The sequence below is a fragment of the Antechinus flavipes genome, chromosome 3 (assembly GCF_016432865.1).
Source record: "Antechinus flavipes isolate AdamAnt ecotype Samford, QLD, Australia chromosome 3, AdamAnt_v2, whole genome shotgun sequence".
Lineage (NCBI taxonomy): Eukaryota > Metazoa > Chordata > Mammalia > Dasyuromorphia > Dasyuridae > Antechinus > Antechinus flavipes.
In genome coordinates, this window is record NC_067400.1 from 534,985,872 (window position 1) to 535,012,171 (window position 26,300).

Consider the following 26,300-nt stretch of genomic DNA (forward strand, 5'->3'; position numbering starts at 1 on the left):
CCTGATGGGTGCACATTTAATGAAAACTTGGGCTAGAAGTCTTCAGCTCCTCCTGCTGAGACCATGAGACTAGACTAAGCTGCTTTCAGCGAAATAGTCAAAGGAATCCATCTCCATCCAGGATATTATGGTTGATTTTCTCCTTCATAAGCTAGATCACCCTAAATACTAATGGAGAGGTACAAGGACAAGTATTTCCTCAGATTAAGGATTCACCCACAGTGAATTCTGTTTATATTCTAAGTAGAAGTTGTCTTCTAGTTGGTGGGGTCCTGCCTAAAATTGAAGAGCATGTTCCTTGAGGAATAGGACAATTTCATTAATGAGACATATTCTTCAGAACTGACTTATTACAAAGGCTGTGACTTAAGTGAGGAAATAAAGGACAAAAACCTGGATCCCGAATTACTAGCTGGTTATTAATAAAATAGTCAAATAATTTTAGTACAGTCCTCTGAACACAGTAGGCTAGTCATATTTTTATTTTTTTTAATATTTGCTGAATTGCCTGAGGATATAAAAAGGATGTGTTCATATCCTGCCTCATTCTCACACTTTAGTCCATCAGAGCCTTCGATTACTCTTTAAATTATAGTTTCCAATCTGATTTGATGGCTAAAATTGTTGTTGTTTTAAAACTGTAGCCAAATTTGAGAAGTAGAGAAGTCAGCTCTCCCCATTTCATCCCCTTATCCAAAAAGATCCCAGCCCATCAATGAGTATCTCTTTAGATGCTTACTGAATTATATTATTAGTGATGGATTCCTTTAGAATATAAGCTTGATGAGGGTCAGGAGTGCTTCATTTTTGTCTTTGTATTTCCAGAATTCAGCAAAGTGCTTTGTATAGATGTTTATTGAATTGAATGCAAGTGGTTAGCCCAGAACCCCAACATAGTAGGAGCTTAATATATGTTTATTGAAATGTTTAATAACTGAATTGAATATATTCCATATTTAAATCTAAATACCAGTGTAAAAAACAGCAGAGAATCGCAGAAGATGTTCTAGACAAAAAGAACTTTAGAGTATAGATTGACAGAACATAGACTATAAACTCTTAGACTGGATGGGGACTTTAAACATCGTATGGTCCAAACTCCTCCTTTTACAAATAAGCAAACTGAATCTCTAGAATGTCTTGCCCAAGGTCATACTGCTAGCTAGTTCCAGAACTAGGAATGGACTCTTGTGTTTTCCCCATGCTAGTAACTGGTAAGAATATCTTATCAGTCACTAATATCTTAGTATGAATAAGTGTTTCAGATTCTTTCTCCTTTCTTTCTTTTTTAAGAACACTAAAGGGAGAGCCTTTCATGGAATAAATCATTCAACCTGTCTTAGTGATCTTAAGCTTCTGACTTTTTCAATGACTCTAAAAGGCAGCCAGAGGGGTAAAGTTGTCATATGTACAAGCAACTTATAATCCTTACCTTATCCCTATCACACATTTCTTTCAGGCTACATGTTTTGTGGTATCTTTTCTCCTTCATGATTGTCCTTCTCCTTCATGATTTTAGCCTGAGTTCACTCGGCTGTGATGTGGGGAATGAAGAGTTAGAAATACTATTGGCCCAGGAATGCCTACCTTGAAGTTACTAAAGAAAAGCAGGAGGCAGACAGGAGGCCAAACATGACATGAGTGCTATAAATGGGGAGAGGGTACACAGGGGAGAGACTGTAATACTTATGAATTCAAGTTTGCATGTGCTACTACTGCTCACTAGATGTGCCCATAACTACTCTAAGTCCGCAAAATATGACAGGAGAATCTTGCTCTTTAGTAAGCTCAAGTTTATACTTTTTTTTAAGCAGGGGAGAAAACCACTAAAAATCAGCATAAACCACTCAAAGGAGGAACCTGCAACAAAACAGAGAGATTAGCAAAATTTCCAGTCTGGAAGGTAATGGGGCATCATTGGATCCTATTGGAGGTGTGTGGAACTTCAGAGGTCAGCTGGTCCCAAACCCCTCATTTTACAGATAAAGAAATTAAAGCCCATAAAGTGTGTGTGGGGAGCAAATAGATGACAGTGGTAGGACAGAGATTTGAACTGGAGGTCTCTTAATTCAACAAATTCAACAAGTGTTCGTTAAATATTTATTTACCCCAAAGAGAATGTCTGACCAGGTAATTTGCCACTTATCAAAATGTCACTAGAAACCAGAATGGGTTAGTTAGGATTGTTCAGAGCAAGATGCCAAGTTCTAGGTAAAACACAAATTTTAAGACTGAATACCAATCTTCCATGGAGCCTAAAAGTTTACAAATTAAGTCTATTTATTAATCAGCATTTGTTATGTTCCAAGCACAGTACTAATCTCTGAATACATAAGGACAAAAATGAAAACATCCCCTTCCTGCAAGAAACTTAGAAATTAATGAAGTCTAGCAGGAAGCCACGACAGTACATATATTACCGTAATACAAAATTGTACTTGGGAAATTCGAGCAAAGTAAAACGAATATGAGGTCGGAAAGGAAAGGCTCTTATCAGTGGGATCGTCTGGGAAGGCTTCTTGGAGGAGGTGACATTTGAGTTAGATTTTAAAGGTTGGGCAGGAATTCAGAGAGGAGAGGGTGGTGGCGATCAGAATCGAGTGATTTTTTTTCATGCTGCCCTCACTGCAGACTATCAGTAATCACAGAGAGGGGCTGCAAAACCATTTACACGTTGGAGAGAGGAAGGATCACAAGCAGGGTGTTTAGGTAATAAGTTTGGAGTGTGTTGGAGCGGGAAAGGCAAAGTTCTCTCGGAAAAAGGGCGGGCGGGGCGGGGGGTGTTGGGAGTAAAGGAGTTGTGAGAAGCTTGTAACAAAAGCAGGTGGCACCTGCAAGGGAAGTATGGTCACCCGGAGCCCTCACTCCTCCAAGCCACCCAAGCAGAAGCAACCTTCGGTCTGCCGCGCAGCGGTCGATTTCAGTCTCTTTCATCGAGGAACTGAGGAGGGCAGTCCGAGAGAGAAGGAAAGAGGAGGGGGAAGAAGGAGGTGGAATGGGGGGAGGGGAAGGAGACAGAGAAGGGGAAAGGAGTGGTAGAAGAAGGAGAGGAAAGAGGAGGAATTGGGGAAACGGGAAAAACAAAAAGGAAGAAAGAAGAAGGGGGGAATAGAAGGAGGGGGAGGAAGGGGGAAGAGGAGGTGGAAAGGGGGGGGGGGAAGAGGGAGGGTGAAGAGGAGTAAAGAAGGGGAGGAGAAAAGAAAGGGGGAGGTGAAGGAGGAGGAGTCGGTAGAGGGAACCCGGCGGACGCTGAGCTACCCCCTGCTCAGCACACGCGAGTACACACACACACACACACACACACACACACACACACACACACGAGCGCGCGTCCTCACTGCCACTAGCCGCCGAGAGGTGCAGAGATGGGAGCAACCCATTCACTTCCACTGCCCACACCTGTCTGAGCGCGCCTGTCCACCCGGGCGCACCAAGCTGGGTCGGGGCGCAGGGATGCGAGGCACCGGGTGAGTATGCTTTTGGCCTTAGGGAAAAGGGAGGTAAGCTGCGAGCCGGCGGGCAGGCAGGCAGTCAGGCAGGCAGGCAGGTCTGAGCAGTTTCTGAACTCTACTCCTGTCTCTTGCCCCCACCTCCCGGACTTTCCAGCCTAGCCCCGCGCTCTATCCTCCCTTGTTCCAGGCCTTCTTAAAGTGGAACTTCCATCAGGAATTGCACTCCGCTTGGGAAAGGCCATTGCCCCAGACCTGCTCCGGGGCCGGGCGGGGCGGGGCAGCTCCTAGGAACTGGGGGCTCCCCGGCTGAGCTGCGGCTTAAAACCGGACAAAGAAAGGGAGCGAGTGCAGCTTGACTCACTGACGGGCAGGGGGGCAGATAGACGGACGGACACACACAGACAGTTATCTGGCGACAAATTGGGATCCTTCCCCATCACTGCCTCTGTGCGCCCACCGCTCGGCCCATGCCTGGAAAGGGTGCGAGGACTGCAGCTGAAATTCCTGTATCTCTGGAGAGATTAAAAAGGCAACATACAATATCCCATTTCTCACCATTTAGCCAAAGAGAAGAATTTTTGGATTTTTTTTTTTTTCCGGATGAAGTGGAAACTTCATCCTGAACGGAGGCAGAGTGGTCCAGTGGAAAGAGCCCTGGAATGGGTGGCAGGAAGGATATCTGAGATTCAGGCTTCTCAGCCGCTAACTTGTGTGACCTTGGACAAGACATGGCACGCACATATACAGCCTTAGTTTCCTCTTCTGTCAAATGGGGTGGGGGGGGAGGAGTTTTGAAGTAGACTTCTCTGAGTCCCCTTTCAGATCAAACAGTCTAAGATTCAGTGAAATATGAAAAGATTTGGGAAATAATCCTGAGAATGATCCCTCTGCAAGCGAGTTGAGAAAGACAACTGATATTAAGGAACTCTATTGAAGTCAAGGTATAAGTGGGAGAATACTTTCAAGAACACACTTTTCCCTTCTTGATTTTGTCCCTCTCTTGAATTTATGTCTGGGAGAGGGGGCGCGTCTGTGTGTGAGTGTTTATTTTTACAAAGTGCTGTGGCTCTGTGAGTGAAAATTAACATTTAGCTCTCAGGCACAAGTTTGTGAACACACCCTGGTAGAAGAATAGTTGAGACTTCAGTTTCCTTCCTTTGGAGTTGGATTGATGACTGGACTTAGCAGAGAATTGCATCAAGAACTCCTGTCAACATATTATCAACAGTTGCTGGAAGCGAAATTTTTTTTTTCTTTCAGCTGTAACCGTTTCTTATGAGTTGTTAACTTTTAAATAGAAAGCAGGAGAGCAAAGGGGAGGCAGTGGAGAGAGACTTTAAAAGCGCTGGACATCCCGCTGAAGTGCACTGTTTAAAAATACAAATAGACTGGTCGATTATCTCCAGAGAAAGCAGCTGATAAAAATCATGTTTGTTTTATTTCCCATTGGGTGACACCCTTGAGATTTCAGAAACAGCCAGGGCAGCTGGTGAAAAGTCCGCCTGCTCATAAAGGAGCAATGTTGATATATGGGATTGCTGTACACTGAAGTCCTAGAGCTCAAAAGTAACTCTGAGCCTTTTTAATTCTTAAAGAGATATGCCAATGTCAGATTAACCTTCATTTTTAACTTGTAAGGAATAACTAGGAGGAAAAGAAAGAATTTGCATTTCTTTTTCCAGATCACACTCACCAGTAGCCAAAATTCTCACTTTCTGTTCACATAATTCATATCTATCATATAGATTTCTTAGGGTAGCACTTGTGTACATTTGTCCATGTGTAACAGGACTGACCTTCCCTTCACTTAATATATTTGAAGTGTGAGTTTAAAATAGAGTATATTGGGTGGAAGAACGGGGTGGAGGATTACTTAAAAGAAACTTATGAAGGAGAGTGAACATATTTGTAAATACTATAAATATACTATAGCTTTGAAATTATATTACACCTTCCATAAAAGGAAGTAACAGTAACAACTTGGTACAATCTTTCAAGGATTACAAAAACTTTCTTTTCCTTCCCCAAATTCAGAAGCAACAGGACATTATATATCTCATTTTTGGAACATTCCACTACTTATCCGGTTCAATTCAGAATATGAATGCATTTTGTCCTCCCTAGAGTATGTGCCAAAATGCCCATTAGTGTGTGTCCGAGCAAGCCACTGCTGCCAGAATCCAGTCGGCCACTAGTAGGTGTCAGGTTTTCTAGCTCATTGATTTTTGTATGCCCCAAGGATGAAAGGCTTCAGACTGAGCCCATGCAAAACTCCCTTTGACTCCTGGGAGACATTTTCTTGAGTTCTTACCTGTGAACAAATTTTACAGTCTCTAGTTTTTTTCATGGATCCTCAGACTTGAGCCATCCAATGGGCCTGCTCTTTGGCATGGAGGAAAGAAGACTTTGTTTAATCATTCAGTGTCTCTTTTTTATTCTTTTTAACCCTTGAGTGACCACTTCAATGCTGGAATTAGAAATACAATTATTACAATCCTGTTTAAAACTTATTTTATGTTAGCATAAACTTTTATAAATGGAAAAGTAAGTCTACCTAAGGTTAATTAAAATGGAAACAATGTCCATTTGCCCCCTGGTGACTTATTCGAGATGCAGTGGGATTAGAATACTTTTTTTTTTTTTTTTAATTTTAGCGTTCTGACATTACTGATTGAATTGACTATGGATAAATCAATTAATCTCTGTGGTAGGCAATTAAGACTCAAAGTTGTAGAGAAAATGGAGAGCGTTTTCTTACCTGATGATCTCATTAAAATTCTGTGTTCTCCTGTGCAGGACTCTCTGCTACTTTTAAACCATTACCTGGTTTGATCAATTTTCCCTTAGCAAGTTCTCTAACTGGGGAAAATGAGAATAAGATTCTCTCCCTGCTTTTGTTAGTTTCAGATATTTGCTTTTGAAATCAGCCTGCTTTTTAACTAACTGGTCTATGCCCCTGGCCTCAGACCCCATGGAAAAACTTTCTTCATCTTTCCAAACTATAACCGCAACATTTGTCTTTACAGAATTTTACACTGTGTCTTTCAGTAATTACTGTTTTTACAGTGGTTACAGCACATTATAAGGTGCACAATTAGAAAACTCTTGCTAAGCATTAAATTTTCTCTCCAGTACTCATTTGTCATTGGAAGGAGGCTAATCCATTTCCCCAGCTATTTGGCACAGAAGAAGTCTGTATTATGGCAGGTTTGCTCTCAGATGTTGTCATTTGGACTCCAATGAATCTGTATATATTAATTGGTCATTGTACAATTTGGAGTGTATTGTTTGAAGAAGTTATTTTGGAGGCATTTAGATGGTGCACTGGATAGAACACTGTTCTATCAAGAAAAACCTGAGTTCAAATCCACTCTCAGACACTTTACACTCACTAGCTGTGTGATCCTAACCAAGTCACTTAAAACCAATTGTTTAAAAAAAAAGTTGTTTCCAAAGAAACATTATTTTTTTTAACTACAAATTCAATCAAGTAAACTAATTAGACTTTTAAAAAAAAGTTCCCATTAGAATACTGAGAGAGTAAGATTGCAGAGACAGAAGGGAATAATCCTAGTTGATATTGCCCAAATGCTCTTATGGTTAATGTCCCAATTAATCCCCACTGTACAGTAATACTCTGGGCAGTCTTTTAAACTTTGTGTGGCTTAGGCAATTCCCTGAAATGTATTTATGAAGTCATAGAGAATTGCAATAGCTGAAAAGGGTTTCCCAATCTACAAAAATCCCAGATCTTCTTTGAATGCAGATATAAAAGGAAAGAATTATGTAGTAGAATAATTGCTGGCTCTATAGTCCAAGGCTATGGCATCAAAGCCTGCACCTAGGTGACTTTGAACACACTCTCTAGATCTCAGTTTCCTTTTCTATATAATGAGGAAATGGGATTCTGCCTGTAAGATTCTTTCTACCTCTAAATCTATGATTCTGTTTTGCTGTCACTGTTACACATGTTAAATGAGTCTGATTTATAAAACTAGGGAAGTAAAGTTTTCTATAAAACAGGATATTGCAATGAGAAAATATTTGCTTAGCTAAATTTTCCATTTTGCTTCTCCTTTGTCATTATCGATAAAGTACTGTATGAAAGTACTTAGCAAGAAACATGTAAGTGTGTGTGTCTGTGTGTGTGTGTGTGTGTGTGTGTGTGTGTGTGTGTGTGTGTATCAAGTAACTACTCCTGGCAAAATCTTGGATTTGGAAAGAAAACCACACAGACCACAGTTTTCTTCATGAAAACTTGGGTAGATTGGTCATAAGATTTAGAAATTACCATTCTTTCTATAAAGCCTGCTTTCCTTTGCTATAAGATGATTCATTCAGAAGCATCTCTTTAGTCTCTCTTTTATTCTCTTTAACCCTGGAGTGACCATTTCAATGCTGGAATTAGAAATACACTTATTACAATCCTGTTTAAAACTTCTTTTATATTAGCCTAAACTTTTGTAAGTAGGTCTACCTATAATTAAGATAGAAGCAATGTTCATTTGCCCCCTGGTGACTTATTCTAGGAACAGTGGGATTAGAATCCTTTTTTTTAATTTTAGCATTCTGACACTACTGATTGAATTGACTATGGATAAATCAATTAATCTCTGTGGTAGGCAATTAAGACTCAAAGTTGTAGAGTTTGCTCACCTGATGATCTCACTTATATCGTGGAGATCACGAATCCAGTCACCTTCTTTGAATTTTCTAATCAATCAACAAACTTTAAAAATATCTGCTCCATGCCAAATCTAAGGAAATAAATACAAAAGTCACAAATCTTGCCTTCTAAAAGCCAAAATTTGACCGAGAAGATCCAATAGATCTCCCTAGACTCAGAAAGTAAATATAGATACAAAATAAATAAAAAGTGATAGAGGTGGGGGGATGGAAGGGCATTAACAACTGGAGATGATCTGAATCTCAGTTTCTTTATCTATAAAATACTGGCAATACTTACTTGATAGGGTGCCATGAGAAGAGAGTTTTGTTAAACTGTAAGGCAGCCTTTAGATGTGAGCTGTTACTATTATAACAATGGGTGCATGAGTACCTGAAGGAAAGCAGATTTCAGGAGCCATCTAGAACAGCTCTCTCGTTTTACATATCTGGAAATTAAGACCCCAAACCAAGCTTCTAGTTGATTCAAAGGTGGCAAAGGTTGTCTAATTCCAAATTCAGCCCTCTTTCTATCACAGTGACACAGTGAGTGTGTGTGTATATTGTGTGTAAGTCACAATGAGTTTCAGTGTGTTGCAAAGGCCTTTGGGGGCAGGGATGCATCAATTTAGTGAAATTCTAGAGCTGACAGATAAATTATTTTCCCCAAAAGACATTTTCTTAGGCATTTCTAAGCATAACTCCACATCCTTCCATTCACATTCCTGAAAGCAGCCCTCTGCTGGATGAAATCTGCAGGTTTTCTGGATGAATTGAGGAAGCCAGATCACACGCAGTGTAAGATCTGTTAACAATATAAACTTTCCTTTTCCCTGCTGCCTCCACCCTCCATAACCCTGCTGAGTTAGTGCTGAGTAAATCATCCAAAGCTACAAAGGGCAAGACAGACTATGTTTGTAAACAAAGTGACTGTATAATCAACTAGGAGTGTGGAAGTCAAGTACAAAACCAACCCCTGGGATGTTCTAGGGTATTTATGGAGAGGTTTGTTGGGAGATGAAATGAACAATCTAGAAAGAACTTGAATGATAATTTGGTTGGAGGTGGCAGAGAAGGAGAGAAGCTGCTAAGAAAACTAATAATGAAATATTAAAAAGAGAAAACATCAAATCTACTGCTCTTTGACAAGGTAAAAACTTATATTTGGGACTAATAGTGCTCGGTCTTAGCTTTGAGAGAATGATGGAGTGATTTAAGAAGCAGTCTGAATAGAGGGGGACTTTGCAGTCAGAAAGGTTTTCATTCCAGTCCTGACTCCTTCAGCTACTAGCTGTGTGACTGTGGACAAATATGACTTCACCTCTATATTGTCCCAGGCAACTCTCCAAAACTATAAATTATGAGGGGATTAATCAATCTGTATCAGTGGAGGGAGTTTCCATATTAAGAAGTTGGGGAGACAAGCAAAATAATGAAACACATACACAAAGAAAAAAAATCTCTCATATGAACTCAATTTTTTTTGACTATATCTTTTTATTTTTTTAAAATTAAAACTTTTATTTACAAAGCATATGCATGCTTTTTTCCAACACTGACCCTTGCATAAACTTTTGTTCCAAATTTTCCCCTCCTTACCCCCCCACCCCCTCCCCAGCTGGCAGGTAGTCCAATGACATGTTAAATATGTTGAAATACATATTAGATCCAATATACATATATATTTATACAGTTATCTTGTTGCACAAGAAAAATCAGATCAAGAAGGAAGAAAAAGAAAAACTGAGAAAGAAAACAAAACGCAAGCAAATAGCAACAGAGAGAGTGAGAATGCTATGTTGTGTTCCACACTCTGATCCCATGGTCCTATCTCTGGGTGTAGATGGCTTTCTTCATCACTGCACAAGTAGAACTGGTTTGATTCATCTCAATGTTGAAAAAAGCCACATCTGTCAGAATTGATCATCGTATAGTCTTGTTATTGCCAAGTATAATGATCTCCTAGTTCTGCTCATTTCACCTAGCATTATGAATTCAAATTTTTAAGCAGGAAAGGTAGGATATCTAATCCAACCTCTTTATTTTACAAATGAAGAAATTGAATCCCCAAAGTAAATCAACTTATCCATGGTCCCACAGATATAGAGGTAATCTGAAATTGGGGAAAGTCTGAATTCCTATTCCTCAAGAAATGCAATTAAATCATTTTCATATTCATATGGTGATAAGAAGTAATGGAAAATGTGTTACCAGTTGTGGTGTTTCAACAAGAAATCAATCCAACCCACCAGAGTTGACATATAAGAAACAGTTATAATAAATTTTCAATTTCTAGTTGCAAATATGAAAAATTTCTAATTAGGTTCTTAGATATAAATTGGAGTTTTTAAAGTACATGAAAATAATTAGCTTTTAAGAAGATTTGAGGTTTCATTTGTTCAATATCGACCTATTAATTTGCTTAGCATCCTTTTTTTCTATTGTTAGTAAAGATGAATATCCAACCATTCTGGAGAGCTATCTGGAATTATGCCCAAAAAGTTTTCAAACTCTGCATACCCTTTGATCCATCAGTGCTACTACTAGGCTTATAGTTTGTGGCAGCCCTTTTTGTAGTGGCTAAAAACTGGAAAATGAATGGATGCCCCAAAATTGGAGAATGGTTGAGTAAATTGTGGTATATGAATGTTATGGAATATTATTGTTCTGTAAGAAATGACCAGCAGGATGAATATAGAGAGGCTTGGAAAGACTTACATGAACTGATGCTGAGTGAAATGAGCAGGACCAGGAGATCATAATATACATCAACAACAATACTGTATGAGGATGTATTCTGATGGAAGTGGATCTCTTCAACAAAGAGAAGATCTAATTCAGTTTCAATTGATCAAGGATGGACAGAAGCAGCTACACCCAAAGAAAGAACAGTGGGAAATGAATATAAACTGTTTGCATTTTTGTTTTTCTTCCCGGGTTATTTATACCTTCTGAATCCAATTCTTCCTGTGCAATAAGAGAACTGTTCGGTTCTGCACACATATATTGTATCTAGGATATACTGTGGCATATTTAACATGTAAAGGACTGCTTGCCATCTGGGGGAAGGGGTGGAGGGAGGGAGGGGAAAAGTTGGAACAGAAGTGAATGCAAGGGATAATGTTGTAAAAAATTACCCAGGCATATGTTCTGTCAATAAAAAGTTATAATAAAAAAAAGATATAAAAGACTTGATGACTTGAAGGGGAGGTGAATTGGTCAGGTAGCAAGTCAGGGATGAAGCCTGTGTACATGACAATATTCATGGTGGAAAGCCCACAGTATACTAAGGAGAACCTTTTTTGAAAATTTCCAGATAGATTCCCATAAAACTGCTAGTTTTTCTCCCTCCCAACTATCTTATGTTTAACTGCTTTGTATCTATTCTGTATTTATTTTGTATATACATGTAACATATATACAAATTACAGCAGCAGAACTAGTTTATAAGAATCTGCACATTGATCTGGTGCCAGTTACATACATATACATATGCCCACATATACTTATCTCTCAACTCTGTTGGAAAATAAGGTCCTTGAAAGTAGGAATGATTTCATTCTTCATATTTGTATCCCTATTGACTAGTACCAAGTAGGTATTTAATCAGTGTTTTTCATTGACTGATGGTTGAATAATACAAGATAAGATATTATCAATCAGTAAGCATTTGTTAATACTTTAAGAGAAGTTGGAGAAGCAGGTCAGTCCAGTGACAAGAATATTGGACTCTGGGTCAGGGTGTCTGCATTTGAATCCTGTATCTGCCACTTATAAACTGTGTGACCTTTAGTAAATCACTTCACTTATCCCAGCTATAAAATGAGAAAATTGAACTAGATGACATATCTCTTCCAGCTCTAACATCCTTTCTGTTGTGGATTGGTACTTCAAAAACAAAAGTGGGAAAGTCCCTGGCCTCAGGGAGAATATATTCTACTGGATTAATACACTATATTCCCAGATAATTATAAGAAATATACAAAACAAATACAAGGTGAATGTAATCTGAGTTTTTGTCTCATACACATTAAAAGAACATAGATACACTGAAAGATAATTAATTAGATTATAATTAATGCAATTATAATTAATCAGTATGAGATGACATCCTTTAACACCAGATTATGGAGTTAAAGGTGCATAGTGGAAAGAACTGTGGACTTCTGAGTTGTAGTCTTATCTCTTCTATTTACTAGTTGTCTGATACTGTGTATGTCACTTGAGCTCTCTTTTTCCTCAGCTGCTTCATCTGCAAAATCAAGATAATAATGCTTGCACTACTCACATAACAGAATTATAAAGGAAAGTGCTTTGTAATATGGAAAGTACTCTATATACATAAAATAGTTTTTATTATAAACTAGTATTTGGCAACTGGGACAGCTAGGTGATGCAATGCATAGAACCCCAATCCTGGAGTCAGGGAGATCTGAGTTCAAATCTGGCCTCACTTATTGGCTATGTGATTCTGGATGTCACTTAATCCCATTTACCTCAGTTTCCTCATGTGTATAATGAGCTGGAGAAGGAAATGTCAGACCACTCCAGCATTTTGGTCAAGAAAACCCTAAATGGAGTCATGAAGATGGGACTAAACAACAACAAAAGTTTTTAGCATAAGTTTTTTCAAACATCTTCCCAATTCAGCTTTCTTTGTCACTTTTATTGATGGACTTTTATGATCTTTTAAAATCCTCCAGGGTAAAATTGGATATAATAGGAGAAATTTCCAGGTAACAAGGATCTAAATTATCCTTTTTAGCCTTTGGTGGATTTTTGATTTATTTGTCCTTAGTTATAGCTTTGCCTCACTTAAATCCACTTCACTTGAAAGTCAGGATATCATTCTCATGATGTCATTGGTCCCTTTTCAAGAATGAAAGACAATTCCTCCTTGAATATTGGATCATTTGTACAGCATCTCTATTTACCAGCTTAATCTTGGGAACACAAAGACAAAAATGAAACCATTCTACCTTTAAGAAGTTTAAAATTTAGCCAGAAAAGTCTGTGTGTGTGTGTGTGTGTGTGTGTGTGTGTGTGTGTGTGTGTGTGTAGATAAAGTAGATATAAGGTAATGGAGTATCAGTTATTGGTATCAGTAAAGGCTTTATGTAGAAAGTAACATTAAAATGACTCTTGGGGTTGTAAAGGCAGAAATGAGGAATTAGGAAATTTTAGGAAATTCCACATTTCATAAGATTGGAAAGTTAATTTGGGACAAGGTTTTGAAAAACTTTAAATGTTACACAAAAGAGTATATATTTGAACCTGTAAGTAATAAGGAGTCATTGGATTTAGTGAATAGGGGAGTGATAGTTAAACTTGCATTTTAGGAAAATCACTTGGGTAATTTTGCCAAACGGGTATTGAATTAAAGAGAGACAAGAGTCAGGAAAGTCAATTAGGAGGATATTTCAATAGAACTGAGAAGTCATGAGGATAATTAACTTGGGATACTGGCTATGTGAGGGAACATATATGAGAGATGATATAATAATAACAATTAGCTAACATTTATGTTACTCACTATGAGCCAGGTATTTTGCTTAGTGTAGGTACTATTATTATCCCCATTGGATGGATGAGGAAATTGAGGCAAACAGTTTTAAGTGGCTTGCCCAGGGTCACATAGCTAGAAAGTATCCAAGGTCAGATTTGAATTCAAGGCTTTTTGTCTTTGGACCTGGAGCTCAATTCACTATACCAACTAACTATCCTAAGTATAAATAGAAATGACAAAATTTGGCAAATGATTGACTAGGAGTCAAGGATTACAATGAGGTTGAAAACATGGGTAACTGGAAAAATGATGGTTTTGTCAAAATAATAAAGATGGTTGAGAGGTAGTTTACAGGGAAAGATGATGAGTTCTGACTTGGATCTGCTTAGTCTGAGATATCCATTGCATATATAATCTGAAATGTCCAAGAGACAGTTGAAGTTGCAGCCCCAAGTCTCAGAAAAGATTTCTTTAGGAAATGTAGATTAGAGACTATTTATTTAACCTGGGAGCTGATAAGATCACTAAGAAAGAAAATAGAGAGAGAAGATCAGAATTCAGGACAGAGTGTAATATGGGTAATGATCCAGTAAAGTAGTCACAAAGATAAAAGTAGCAAGAGAGCAGTGTCACAAAAACCTAGAGAGGAGAGATTATTCCAGAGAAAAAGATAGTCATCCATGTCAAATGCTTTAGAGACAATTTTGAAGATTGAGAAAAAAAGCCTTTAGCGTTGGCATTTATGAAATCATTGATCACTGTAACTGGACAAAAATGAAGTTCCCATTTCAAGAATGATTTTTATTTATTTATTTTACTGAGGCAATTGGGGTTAAGTGACTTGCCCGGAATCATGCAGCTAGGAAGTATTAAGTGTCTGAAGTCATATTTGAACCCCAGGCTTCAGGACAGGTGCTCTATCCACTGTGCCACCTAGCTGCCCCTTCAAGAATGATTGTTCCCATAAATGGAATCCCCTACAGAGGGAATCTGAACAAATAGACCATTTACGATTCTCTTTCTCTACAACTTACCTCTTTATTCTATGATAATTCTTCCCTACAAAAGCAGATATTGCCATCAAAATTGTTCAGAAACCCTAAGGCCAGAGCCCTTAACTGATAAGTCACAAGATTTAATCTGAGAAAACTATATACTTGTTAATACTATTATGGGCCACTCTGCCATGTATCCTCTCCATAGTTTTCCAGGAGTCCCTGCAGAAAGAAACTTCCAGGGGAAAAGTCTGGTGAATGCTTCCATAAATGAGTTATCTGAAGGGGTTTTATTACCTTTGTTGCCCCATTTTGCACCGCTCTCCCCCCAATCCTGACCACTTTTAATTTATTTGCCAAAACTCCACACCCTGGAATTTTCTTATCCCAATCTCAAGATTTCAAGGAAATAAGAAATGTTTTCTAAATAATTCAATTCAACAAGCATCTGTGAAATGCCTTTTATGTACTAGCAGAGTAGTGTAGATATCAGAATAATGAATAATCTAATAGAAAAGGGAGAGAGAGAACTAATACAATATACACTTAAGTAAGAATACTACGGAAAGAAATACAAAGACAAAGAAGAAATCCAGACTTAGGGCATTAAGTTGGAAGTGAGAGAGAAAATACATTAAGTATGCAAGAGCTGGCATCTGAGTGGGGCCTTGAAAAGGAAGCCCCCAGAGTTCTCTATTGCTACTTGAGCTGAATCTTAAAAGAAATAAAAGATTCCCAGGGTAGAAAGGAAGGAAAGAGAATATTTCAGTCACAGGGAGATCACCAACTTAAAGTCATGGAGATGGAATTTCTTTGGATTCCCCAAAGGATTTCAACAGATTGAGATGAAGAGGAGATGCATTTCAGGTACAGGCTCCTTACACTACAGTAGGGAATTTGTTCTCTAGACCAGAGCTTCTTAAAGTTTTTCTACTCATGATCCTTTTTTCACCCAAGAAATTTTTATCTTACCTCAGGTATGTAGATATACAAATCAAACTCTTACTGATAATAGATCATAATTTTGCATCCTTCACATTCAGTTATGCCATAGTTATCCTACAGGGCTGAACTGAACTACAGTTTAAAAAGCTGGCTTTAGGCTAAGGCAATTGATATTTATTTCATGGAGGGAAGAGAATGAATTGTAGAGAGAAACAAGATCTTAGGGTTTAGGGCTGATTGGGATGTAAGAAATAATCTAGTACAAGTACCTCATTTTACAGATGAGGAAACTGAGATCCAAAGATTTTGTTGCTAGTCTTAATTCACAATGTAGTGGAGCCTGGAGTCAGACCCAGGTCCTCAGGTTGCCAGTCCCATGGCCTTTCCATTCTGCCCCCAACTCCTTCCTTTCTTGGCCCTTGACAGCTAATCTCTCCTCCATGATGCTTTCCACTACCCAAAGTGGAAATGATCTTGTTCTCAGGTTTCTCACAGTACAATGACAGAATTTTTCCTCTATACTGTCATGCTCTGTCTCACATTAAAGTTACTTGCGTGCATTTCCTTTGCTCCAATGCATTAAAGTATAAGTTCTGTGAGAACAGAGTCACTTTGTATTGCATTTTATCCTCCCAGTGCTTGGCCCGGCACTAGAACGTGATAGGTACTTTCCAAGTTTGTTGAAAAAATGAATTACATTGCCTTGGAAAAGGGAGAGAAGATCTCACATGCAGTACACAGAAGCCTCTTAGAATTAATTATGTGAGAGCTGAGACAACATCCAAAGTTCAGGAAGGGGCAAAGAGATGTTTTCACGGAGTCCAGCCGCTGTAAGTCATCAGTAGCATCTGAAACGTAGAAAGAAAGAAACTTCCATTTCAACTTCGGAAACTAGCTCTATGAATGTTTCCAAGGTCAAGTTCTTGCATTGTTAAGTGACAGAATTATCTAAAGCCTTCTCTCTGCACCTTGATCCCAGAGTAGGGATTTTTAAAAGGCTTTATAAATGATGTAAAGCATGTTGCTGGGCTCTTTAAGCAAGGAATAAATTTGGAAGCACTTTCCTTAATAACCTCCCTTTTTGTCTGTCTCCACAGAGCAGTGCTCAGCATGGCCATCATTCCAACACTCCTCCTCTTCCTCCTCTGTGTCATCCAGGAGGTCATTCCTTACAGCGTTCACTGGAAGCCTACGTGGCCGGCTTACCGAGTCCCCATCGTCTTGCCCCAGTCCACCCACAATTTAGACAAGCCAGAGTTTGTTGCTGAAGCCAAATTGGAAGTGTCCTCTCCCTGCGGACCCCAGTGCCACAAGGTTTCACCTCTGCCAACATATGAAGAAGTCAAGCAGTACTTGTCGTATGAAACACTGTACGCCAACGGCAGCCTCACAGAGACAGAAGTTGGTATCTATGTCCAGCGAAGTGAGACAGAGTCCAGGGGCCGGTCTCGGATGAAGAGACAGATTTATGGTTATGACAGCAGGTTCAGCATCTTTGGAAAGGATTTCTTGCTGAACTATCCATTCTCAACTTCTGTGAAGCTGTCAACCGGCTGCACGGGCACCCTGGTAGCTGAGAAACATGTCCTCACTGCTGCCCACTGCGTCCATGATGGCAAAACCTATGTGAAGGGTGCCCAGAAACTTCGAGTGGGCTTCCTGAAGCCCAAAGTGAAAGATAGCAGTCGGGCCACTAACACCTCCAACTCAGCCATCCCCGACAAGATGAAATTTCAGTGGATTCGAGTGAAGCGCACCCATGTGCCCAAGGGTTGGATCAAAGGGAATGCCAACGACATCGGGATGGATTATGACTATGCTCTTTTAGAGCTCAAAAAACCCCATAAGAGAAAATTCATGAAGATTGGGGTGAGCCCTCCTGCCAAGCACCTGCCCGGGGGCCGAATCCACTTCTCTGGCTATGACAACGACCGGCCAGGAAATCTGGTGTATCGCTTCTGTGATGTCAAAGATGAGACGTATGACCTCCTCTACCAGCAGTGTGATGCCCAGCCCGGGGCTAGTGGGTCAGGAGTGTATGTGAGGATGTGGAAAAGACAGCAGCAGAAATGGGAGCGCAAAATTATTGGGATCTTTTCAGGACACCAGTGGGTGGACATGAATGGCTCGCCGCAGGATTTCAACGTGGCCGTTCGCATCACCCCCCTAAAATACGCACAGATTTGCTATTGGATTAAAGGAAACTATGTGGATTGTAGGGAGGGGTGAGAAGGCTGTTTCTCCCCAGAAGCACTTAAAGGTCTTCATTGTACTTATTTTAGGAAAGGCCAGACTTTGTCATTAGAAAGAAAGAGAGTGAGTGAGAGAGAGAGAAAGAGAGACACACAGAGAGAGCGAGAGCAAGAGCGAGAGTGAGAGAGAGAGAATGTATGTTTGTATGTGCATGGATGGGAGTGGATGACTATGTGATGTCAGTGTGATTATCTATGTATATGTCTGTATATGTACATGTGTTTGCCTAGAGTGCGTATTGTAGTGTTTCTTTTAAATCCCTAAAATTACAAAATGGCTATTTGAAAGAAAACTTGTGCATCACATCATGTGAGCAATTTAAAGATATCTTTTGATAGAAATAAAGGCATAGGGTTGGGGTTTTTTTTGTTGTTGTTTGTGTGTTAATTTAATCTTAAATTTCCAAGGACTTTGGGTTTGATCCAATCAGGCTTTCATTAGTTTATATTAAATACATAGCACAAAGGAGGTATAAATTCATTCAAGGGTGTATCTTTCCTATATTATGTCATTGGAAACATGTTAGGTCCAGTTCATTAAAGGTACCAGCTCATTCTCAGACTCCCTAATGAGTTCAAGGACTAGAGGAAGATGTGGTGATGGTATAATGAACTTGAAGCATTCTTTTTTGTTAGTCCTTAAGAAGAATGAAAAAGCAAAAAAAAAAAAATTATCTACAGTATTAATACATACATTTTAATATAATTTAATAATAATGAAACTAAGATCACAAAATCTTAAATTTAGAACTTAGAAGGGATCTCAAAGGCCATCTGATTTTTTTTCCAAAACCCCTCCCTTTACAAGGGAGGAAACTGAGGCCCAAGAAAATTAAGCAGTTTGACCAAAATCATACAAGTAAATTCTTGACTTAGGTAAGACTTGAACTTTGGTCCTCTCTCAGGCTTCTCTTTAGTTTAGAATTGGTTCCATCCAGTTACCCAGAATAGGCAAAGGTGTATTTGTATCACTTCATTCAGTTCTTGCCACTTCACTAGATTTTAATTAGAACAATGCCTCAGTAGCAATGGGCCTGACATATTTAACCTAAACTACCATTGATTCCCAGTTGTTTAGTCACTAGGCAAAGAAAGAATTATTTATTCTTTCCTTCTACAATCCCCTCCTGCAACAAGATAATAATCCAAAATGTATCACCGCTTTTGATTAGAATTATTCAAAGTTACAGAAGTGAGTGCAAGGGATGATGTTGTAAAAAAATTACCCTGGCATGGATTCTGTTAATATAAAGTTATTACAAAATAAAATAAAATATTAAAAAAAAGAATTATTCAAATTAAATGCCAAAAAAAAAAAAATGAGAATGATGCTAGACATACTATGGAAACAAAATAATGCCTTGTTTGAGCAAATTGACTCGCCAAACAAAAATTATCCTTCTTAGAGAAGTTTCTGTGCTTCTTAGGGAATGCATGAGTTTAACTTGTCTACACAGTATTCTTTGGTGACATTTTTGGCGAAAACCTTTAGATGGTCATTAAGGAAGTACACACAACAGGACTTTTAATCTAGCTCTAAAAGGGTCTCTATTTTCAGGATGCCCTGGTATATTAACCATATCACATGCAATTTTTTTTTTGTTTTCTTTTTAAAATGAGGGAATCCAAGGTGGATCAGGTAACTGCAATGACTAATGCTTTAAAATATAATTAATCATTATATGTAATTGAGAGACTTCAATTTCTTGTTTTTTATTTACATTTTTTGACTCTGCTTCCACAGCTACCACTTGAACACTTGATGAATGTATAGCAGTGAAGAAAGAAAAATCTAAGGTGTTAAATGCCAATAGTCATTCTAGTTGCCCCTCAGGGCATCATTCCAATGTGTTTACTGTTACTTATTTGTGAGCATATTCAAATACAGCACTGTTGTCACAGACATTTTGTTATTCCTTTTTCTTTCTTTTCCCTCCTGCTTTCTTTTTTCTTTCTTTCTTTCTTTCCAGGAAGCCAAATCTGTAGTCAATAACTAAACTAATACCCTGTGCCTAGCAAAGGCCCTGAAAATTCCAGTGAAACAATACTTTCTCCAGGTAGGATGCCAGAGACATAATTTGTGTAATAAAGATTAGCATAATCTCTACAACCTCTGGGGACCCCACATAATTTTAAACTCAAACCTGTATTATTGAGGATACCTTTGCACTTGTTCAGGAAAATCATTCCATACTCAGTCTAACCCTAATATTATAAAGAGAGTCTCCTTTTTTGAAATGCTATATACATTAATTTCACCTTCTTGCAAAGTAGAAACCTCTCTCGACTAATGCAATAAATCAAAACCAATAATCAATTTTTAGGGTGCAGTGAATTTACTATGAAATGGGGACATTCAGGAAGTAGTGTGATATAGAAAGGAAAAATTGGGACTTGCAGCCAGGAGACCTGGATTTGAATCTCAGCTGCTTGTGTGACCTTGGACATATCATTTAAACTATTCAACTTTTAGTTTCTTCCCCTATAAGAAAAGGATGTTAGATTAGAAGTTTTTTGAGGTCTTTTCCAGCTCTAAATATATGAGTCTACAATCCTAATGCAGTGGTTAATATAATTAGGTTATAGGTTTTTAAGATAACTCTGAAAAGTAATGTTAGTTTTAAATATTTTCAATGGCGATAAAAAAGTGTCTAGCTGCACCTGTCCTTTAAAGATAGAAGAGTGATATCCTCCCTGCAATGATACACATTTTCATCTTTGGTCATATCCTTCATATCCCAGTGATTCCAAACTCCTGTAGATCATCATTCAAACCCCATTTCCTACCCCACCCAATTCCTCTTTCCCATCTCCCTTCAACACCAAAGTTTTATTCTAATTCCACTTAGCCTTTCCACTGTGCTTTCTGGAATGCCTATTTCATTAGCAACAAATTTCCCTTCATTGTATATATTCCCTTTCCACTCCTTCCATCTAATAGTTCTTAGTGAAAATCACCTTCCCTAATGACATATCCTCCCTGGTCACTCTTTGCAGTATTGGCTGTACCTTCACTCTTTCTCCTCAACTCACTGATTGAAACAAGAAAATTGCAATAACTACTCATTGATAGAGAAAATCATACAATTGTTCTTAGTGGAACCACCATGAATTTGTTCTATAATCTCAACTGGGCCCTCCCTGCTGTTAAGAAATCCTAATATAGGTCTCTTGTCAACTTAATATCCCACTCTTCACAATGACTTTTTCAAACTTTTCCATCCCTTCTTAAACTTTCCCATTATTCCCCCTCCCCATTACTCTCAGCAAAGAACATTGCTTCATATTTTACAGGAAAAAGATGAGGTCATTCACCATGAACTCCCGTATGTCCCTTATCTTTTTATCACTCAGATACTTTCTGCCACATTCCACCCCTGTTTCACATAATTAAATAGCCTTTCTCCTTACCAAAACTAACCCTTCTCCTTGTTAAATGATCCCATTCCATCTCCTTCAACAGATTGCCCCCTCTGTCATCCCTACTCTTTCATTTATTTTCAATCTCTTCATATCTGGCTCATTTCCTACTGCCTATGAACATTTCCATTTCTCCTCTATCCTTAAAAAAATCCTGATTTCATCCTTCTACCTTTGTTAATTATCATCCTATATCTCTTTTACCTTTTGTAACTAAACTTCTCTAAAAAACCATCTACATATAGTAGGTGCCTCCACTTCCTCTCCTTTCACTCTTTTCTTGATCCCTTACAATCTAGCTTCCCATCATAACATTCTACTGAAACTGCTCTCTGGAAAATTAGTGATGACCCCTTAATAGCCAGATTCAATGGCCTTTTCTCAGTACTCATTTTTCTTGACTTTTCCAGTTTGTGATATTGTTGACCACTTTCTCCTCTTTGATACTCTCCTCTGTGGGTTTTTGGAACCCAACTCTATTGATTTTCCTCCTACCTATCTGATTGCTCCTTATCTGTCACTTGGATGGATCTTCCTCCAAATCACATCCTGCTATATATAGATATCCCTGAGTTTCTATGCTGGGTTCTTTTCTCTATATATACTACTTCACTTGGTGATTCCATTTGCTCTCATGGATTTAATTGCCCTGTTTATGCTGATGATTCTCAGATCTACCTTTCCTGCCTCAAACTCTCTGCTGACCTCCAATATTGTATCTCTGTCTTTCAGATATCTTGAATTAGAGACCCAGGAGACATCTTAAACTCAATATGTCCAAAATAGAATTTATTATCTTTTCCCAAAATTCTGTTCCTTCCTACCTTCCTTATTACTGCAAAGGACAACAATAGCCCCTCTTAGTCCCTCAGGCTCTCAATCTAGGAGTCATACTAAATTATTCACTATCTTTCATGTTTCTCCCACCACTCTCATATTCAAACTATTGCCAAGACCTGTCAATTTCATTTTTACATCTTTCAAATATACCCCATTATGTCTCCTAATACTGACTCATTTTGGTCCAGACCCTCATCATGCCTGAATTACTATAGTAGCCTGCTAGTGAGTCTCTTCTCACTCCAATCCATCCTCTTTTCATCCACTAATGTGATTGTCCTAAAACACAGATTCAATCAGCTCTCTCCCTCTTTCTCCTTTCCTCTCCCTCCCTCCCCTTCACTCCCCACTCTCTCCTCTCTCTTTCTCCCCTTTTGCTCTCTCTCTGTGTCTCTCTCTTCTATCTCTGTCTCTGAATTTCCCTCTCTCTGTGTCTCTGTCTCTATGTCTCTATGTCTGTGTCTGTCTCTCTCTCTTCTCTCCTTTTGCTCTCTCTATGTGTCTCTCTCTTCTCTCTCCTTCTGTTTATCTGTCTCTCTGTCTCTGTGTTTTTCTGTATCTTTGTCTCTTTTCTCTGTGTCTCTGTCTCTCTCTGTGTCTGTCTGTCTGTCTGTCTGTCTCTCTCTCTCTCTCTCTCTCTCTCTCTCTCTCTCTCTCTCTCTCTCTCTCTGTCTCTTTTCTCTAGTGGCTTCCAAGAACAAATACAAAATGTTCTATTTGGCATTCAAAATCCTAGTCCTAGGATCAGAAAGATCTGTGTTCAAATGTGATCTAGATATTTCCTAGAAGTGAGACTCTAGAAACTTAACCTCTATTTGTTTTAATTTCCTTCTCTGTAAAAGGAGGAGAATAATGACATCTACCTTGTAAGGCTGTTTTAAGAATCAAATGAGATAACATTTATAAAACATTTTGCAAACCTTAAATCACTACACAAATGCTAGCTCTTTATTTTATTTATTAATAACACGAACAAAGAGGTCTCAGTAGAAAAATTGCAAACTTAACAACCATATGAAAGATTACTCCAAATCAAAACAATCTTATACCCAGAAAATTGGCATCAATACAATTTAGAAGATATTTAAATTAAAAATAAAAATGCCTTGTTATTGTGTGCTGGTGAATGTTTAACAACTTGGTGGGGATGCATGCAGGATATACTTTTAAGCTTAATTAACATGAATTCTTACCATCCTATCCATCACTTTATAAAGTCTAGACAAAACAATAAATCTAATAATTTAACAACAAAACAATAAGTCTAATCATTTAACAATCACCTATCTGGAATCCAGAGGAGTTGGCTCAAACCTGCCCTGCTCCTCCCCCCTCACACACATTGAGAAGTGGATAAATCAATTGAACAAACAGTAAGTGAAGTAGGGGAGAGGGTCTGGAAATTCTACTCCTGACTTTGACAATTATTAACTGATTTTAAGCAAATCACTTCATCTCTGTTTCTCATCTATGAGTTTGTAACTTGTATTGGTTCTAAGGATTATTCTTTCTTAATATACTTAAGAGAAGGTGAAATCCTGAGTAGGTTATTTTCTGATGAAGGTGATGTCCACAGAAAAGGAAATAATTACATGTATAAAGCATTCTAAACTCAAAGAAGTGAACATCAATTACCTCCCAAAACTGGGAGGTTTTAAGTCACAGTATTAGTCTTTTCAGGCCTAACCCTTTGCTCAGGAATGACTACAATGTGAATTCAGAATGAATACAGAGCATGCATAAAATTCCTTATTTCTTTTCTTGTCAGTTTTTGGTCCTTCTTGAAAAAATGATAGAGACATACATAAAAGTTTGTGGCAACAGCTTGCTTGGGGAAGACATTTATTTAGAGTTCTAAAATCTTACAAAGTTGTTTTTCTATGATATTATTTTCATTGTATTAATTTCTATAATGTTTAGATCATATTACTAGTTCTCCTATTTCTGCTCACTTTGTTTTGTATCATTTCACAAAAGATTTCTAAAATCCTCTGATATTGTCCCTTTCATCATTAATTCTTTTCATTAATATCCCAATTATTTTGGATAATATTCTATTACATCTATATATCACACTCTGCCTAACCAGTCTTCAACAGGACACTCCTTTGGTTGCAATTTTTAACTATCTTGAAAAGAGCTGTGTTAAAGGGCATATGAAGTTTGATAACTTTCTGGGCATAGTTTCAAATTGGTTTTCAGAATGGCTGGACCAAGTCACAATTCTTCCTAAGGTACAATAGTATCTGGTTGATATTTCTTAAGGAATAAGGTATAAAGTTTCTTTCTAAAGGCACAGTCTCTTCCTTCTAAATCCTGAATACATAAAAGACCATCACAAATAAGGAACAATAAGCAAAAATCTATGTATCCAAGCAAATAGTAAAAAGAAATCAGAAAATTTATACGTGTAAGAATATTCTTGACAATATACAATGTGAATGAGCTGTCTCCTTGGGAGTAAAGTATCTCAACCCAACCAAGAGTTTCAAAACAAGAGGAAATTCTATGTATTTCTAGGAAGGATAATTAGAAATCAAGGATCTATTGAAATACCAGATCCTTTACATCTCTCTCTCTCTCTATTTCTTTGTTTCTCTATTTCCTCTATCTCTGTCTCTCTCTGACTCTTTCTCTATCTCTGTCTTTCTTTATCTCTTTCTCTCTCTGTTTCTATCTCTCTCTTTCTCTCTGTCTTTTTCTTTCTCTCTCTTTCTTTGTGTCTCTGTCTCTCTCTCTGAAGAGATCTAGAACCACATACGTTCTCTCAATGAAGGAAGGAAGATATCTCCTCCCCCAAGCTTTTGGACCAACTCTTCCCTCATTCAGACATAAAGCTGCTATTAGGGTGCTATTCAGTCAGTATTCTGTGCACCAATGGGAATGCAAGTGCAGTTTTATACAAATACATCAGTTTTGAACCCCAAATTGCAAAGATAATATCTATATATGTAGCTATGCTTCTCTCTTCTATTAGAACATGAGCATTCTTGAGGGCAAGGATTATTTTACATCTTAGGACCTATCTCAGTGCCTAATAAATGAAATTGTTTAATAAATGATTACTGACTTATTTGATTCAAAGGTCAGGATATTTGTGTCCAGATCGGCAATGAGCCTGACTCCCCTGTCTGCGCTATGATTTAAGAAGCTTTTGAAAGGCCATCTTAGATGAGTGGAATTCCGAGGGGTTTACTATACCCCCACAAAGTCTTTCTGTTATTGACTGCTATTAGCCCTGAAATCCTACTATTTGAAATTCACTCTTTCCTTTCAGTCTTAAAAACTTATTTAATCTTTGGGAATTTTGTAATGGAATGCAAATATCCCTTTGAGTTAGAATGGAGTGAATAACTGCCATTGGCTAGTTTTTAGTAGAGATTAGTTTGAAAGTAAACTTTGGTCACAGTGGGACAAAAATAGACTTTTGGGAATCAGAGAAGAGAGGAGGCAGGGAGAAGGGCCCTTTAAAAGTTACCATCAAAACAAAGATGGCCACCTGATTTGCTTATGAAAAGGTGAATGTCACAATTATTCTATATTTGATAAATACATTTTTTTAAAATTCATATTAAATTCATTTAAAAATACATATTAAATGATACATTTTAAATGAAGCACCTAGGTAGCACAGTGGATAGAGCACTGAGTCTGAATTCAGGAAGATCTGAGTTCAGATATGGCTCCAGACATTTACAAACTGTGGGACCCTGGACAAATCACTTCATCTCTGTTTGCCTCAGTTTCTTCATCCATTAAAAAAAAGAGCTAATAATAGCACCTATCTCCCAGGGTTATTGTAAAAATCAAATGGAATATTTGTAAAGCACTTAATACAGTGCCTGACACATAGTAGGTGCCATAAAAATGCTTATTCCCTTATATACTTGTAATGTTCTGGTTAGCTTTCTGGAGGTCTTGGGACTAATCTTCGTTTCAGTAGAATAATCATCATGAGAATAGCCAGGGATAAAATCCAAATTTTTTATTGTCTCCTTGCTTGGGGCCCAGGCTAGCTTTCTGGAGGCCCTTCAGACAGGCCTTTGTCTCAGTGGAAAAATGAAGGAGGACAGGCCAGCCACTACGGTGGTGGGAGATGGAATTAATGTCTCTAGACCAGTCCTTGTTGGCTCTTATATACTCTATTATAATTACATCACCATAGGTGTCAATCTTGCATAATAAGTGTCAATCTTGTAGAACTATATTAAGTACTAAGTACATG

General features: G+C 38.1%; 1 protein-coding gene across 1 annotated transcript; it reads left to right on the top strand.

The window, feature by feature from the left end:
* The first annotated feature begins 3,301 nt into the window (after nucleotides 1–3,301).
* Nucleotides 3,302–19,718, top strand: PRSS23 (serine protease 23). The gene is made up of 2 exons (XM_051987290.1): nucleotides 3,302–3,467; nucleotides 16,661–19,718. Exons 1-2 carry the CDS (start codon nucleotides 3,454–3,456, stop codon nucleotides 17,790–17,792), a joined length of 1,146 nt encoding a protein of 381 aa, XP_051843250.1. The 5' UTR covers nucleotides 3,302–3,453; the 3' UTR covers nucleotides 17,793–19,718.
* Nucleotides 19,719–26,300: the final 6,582 nt, after the last annotated feature.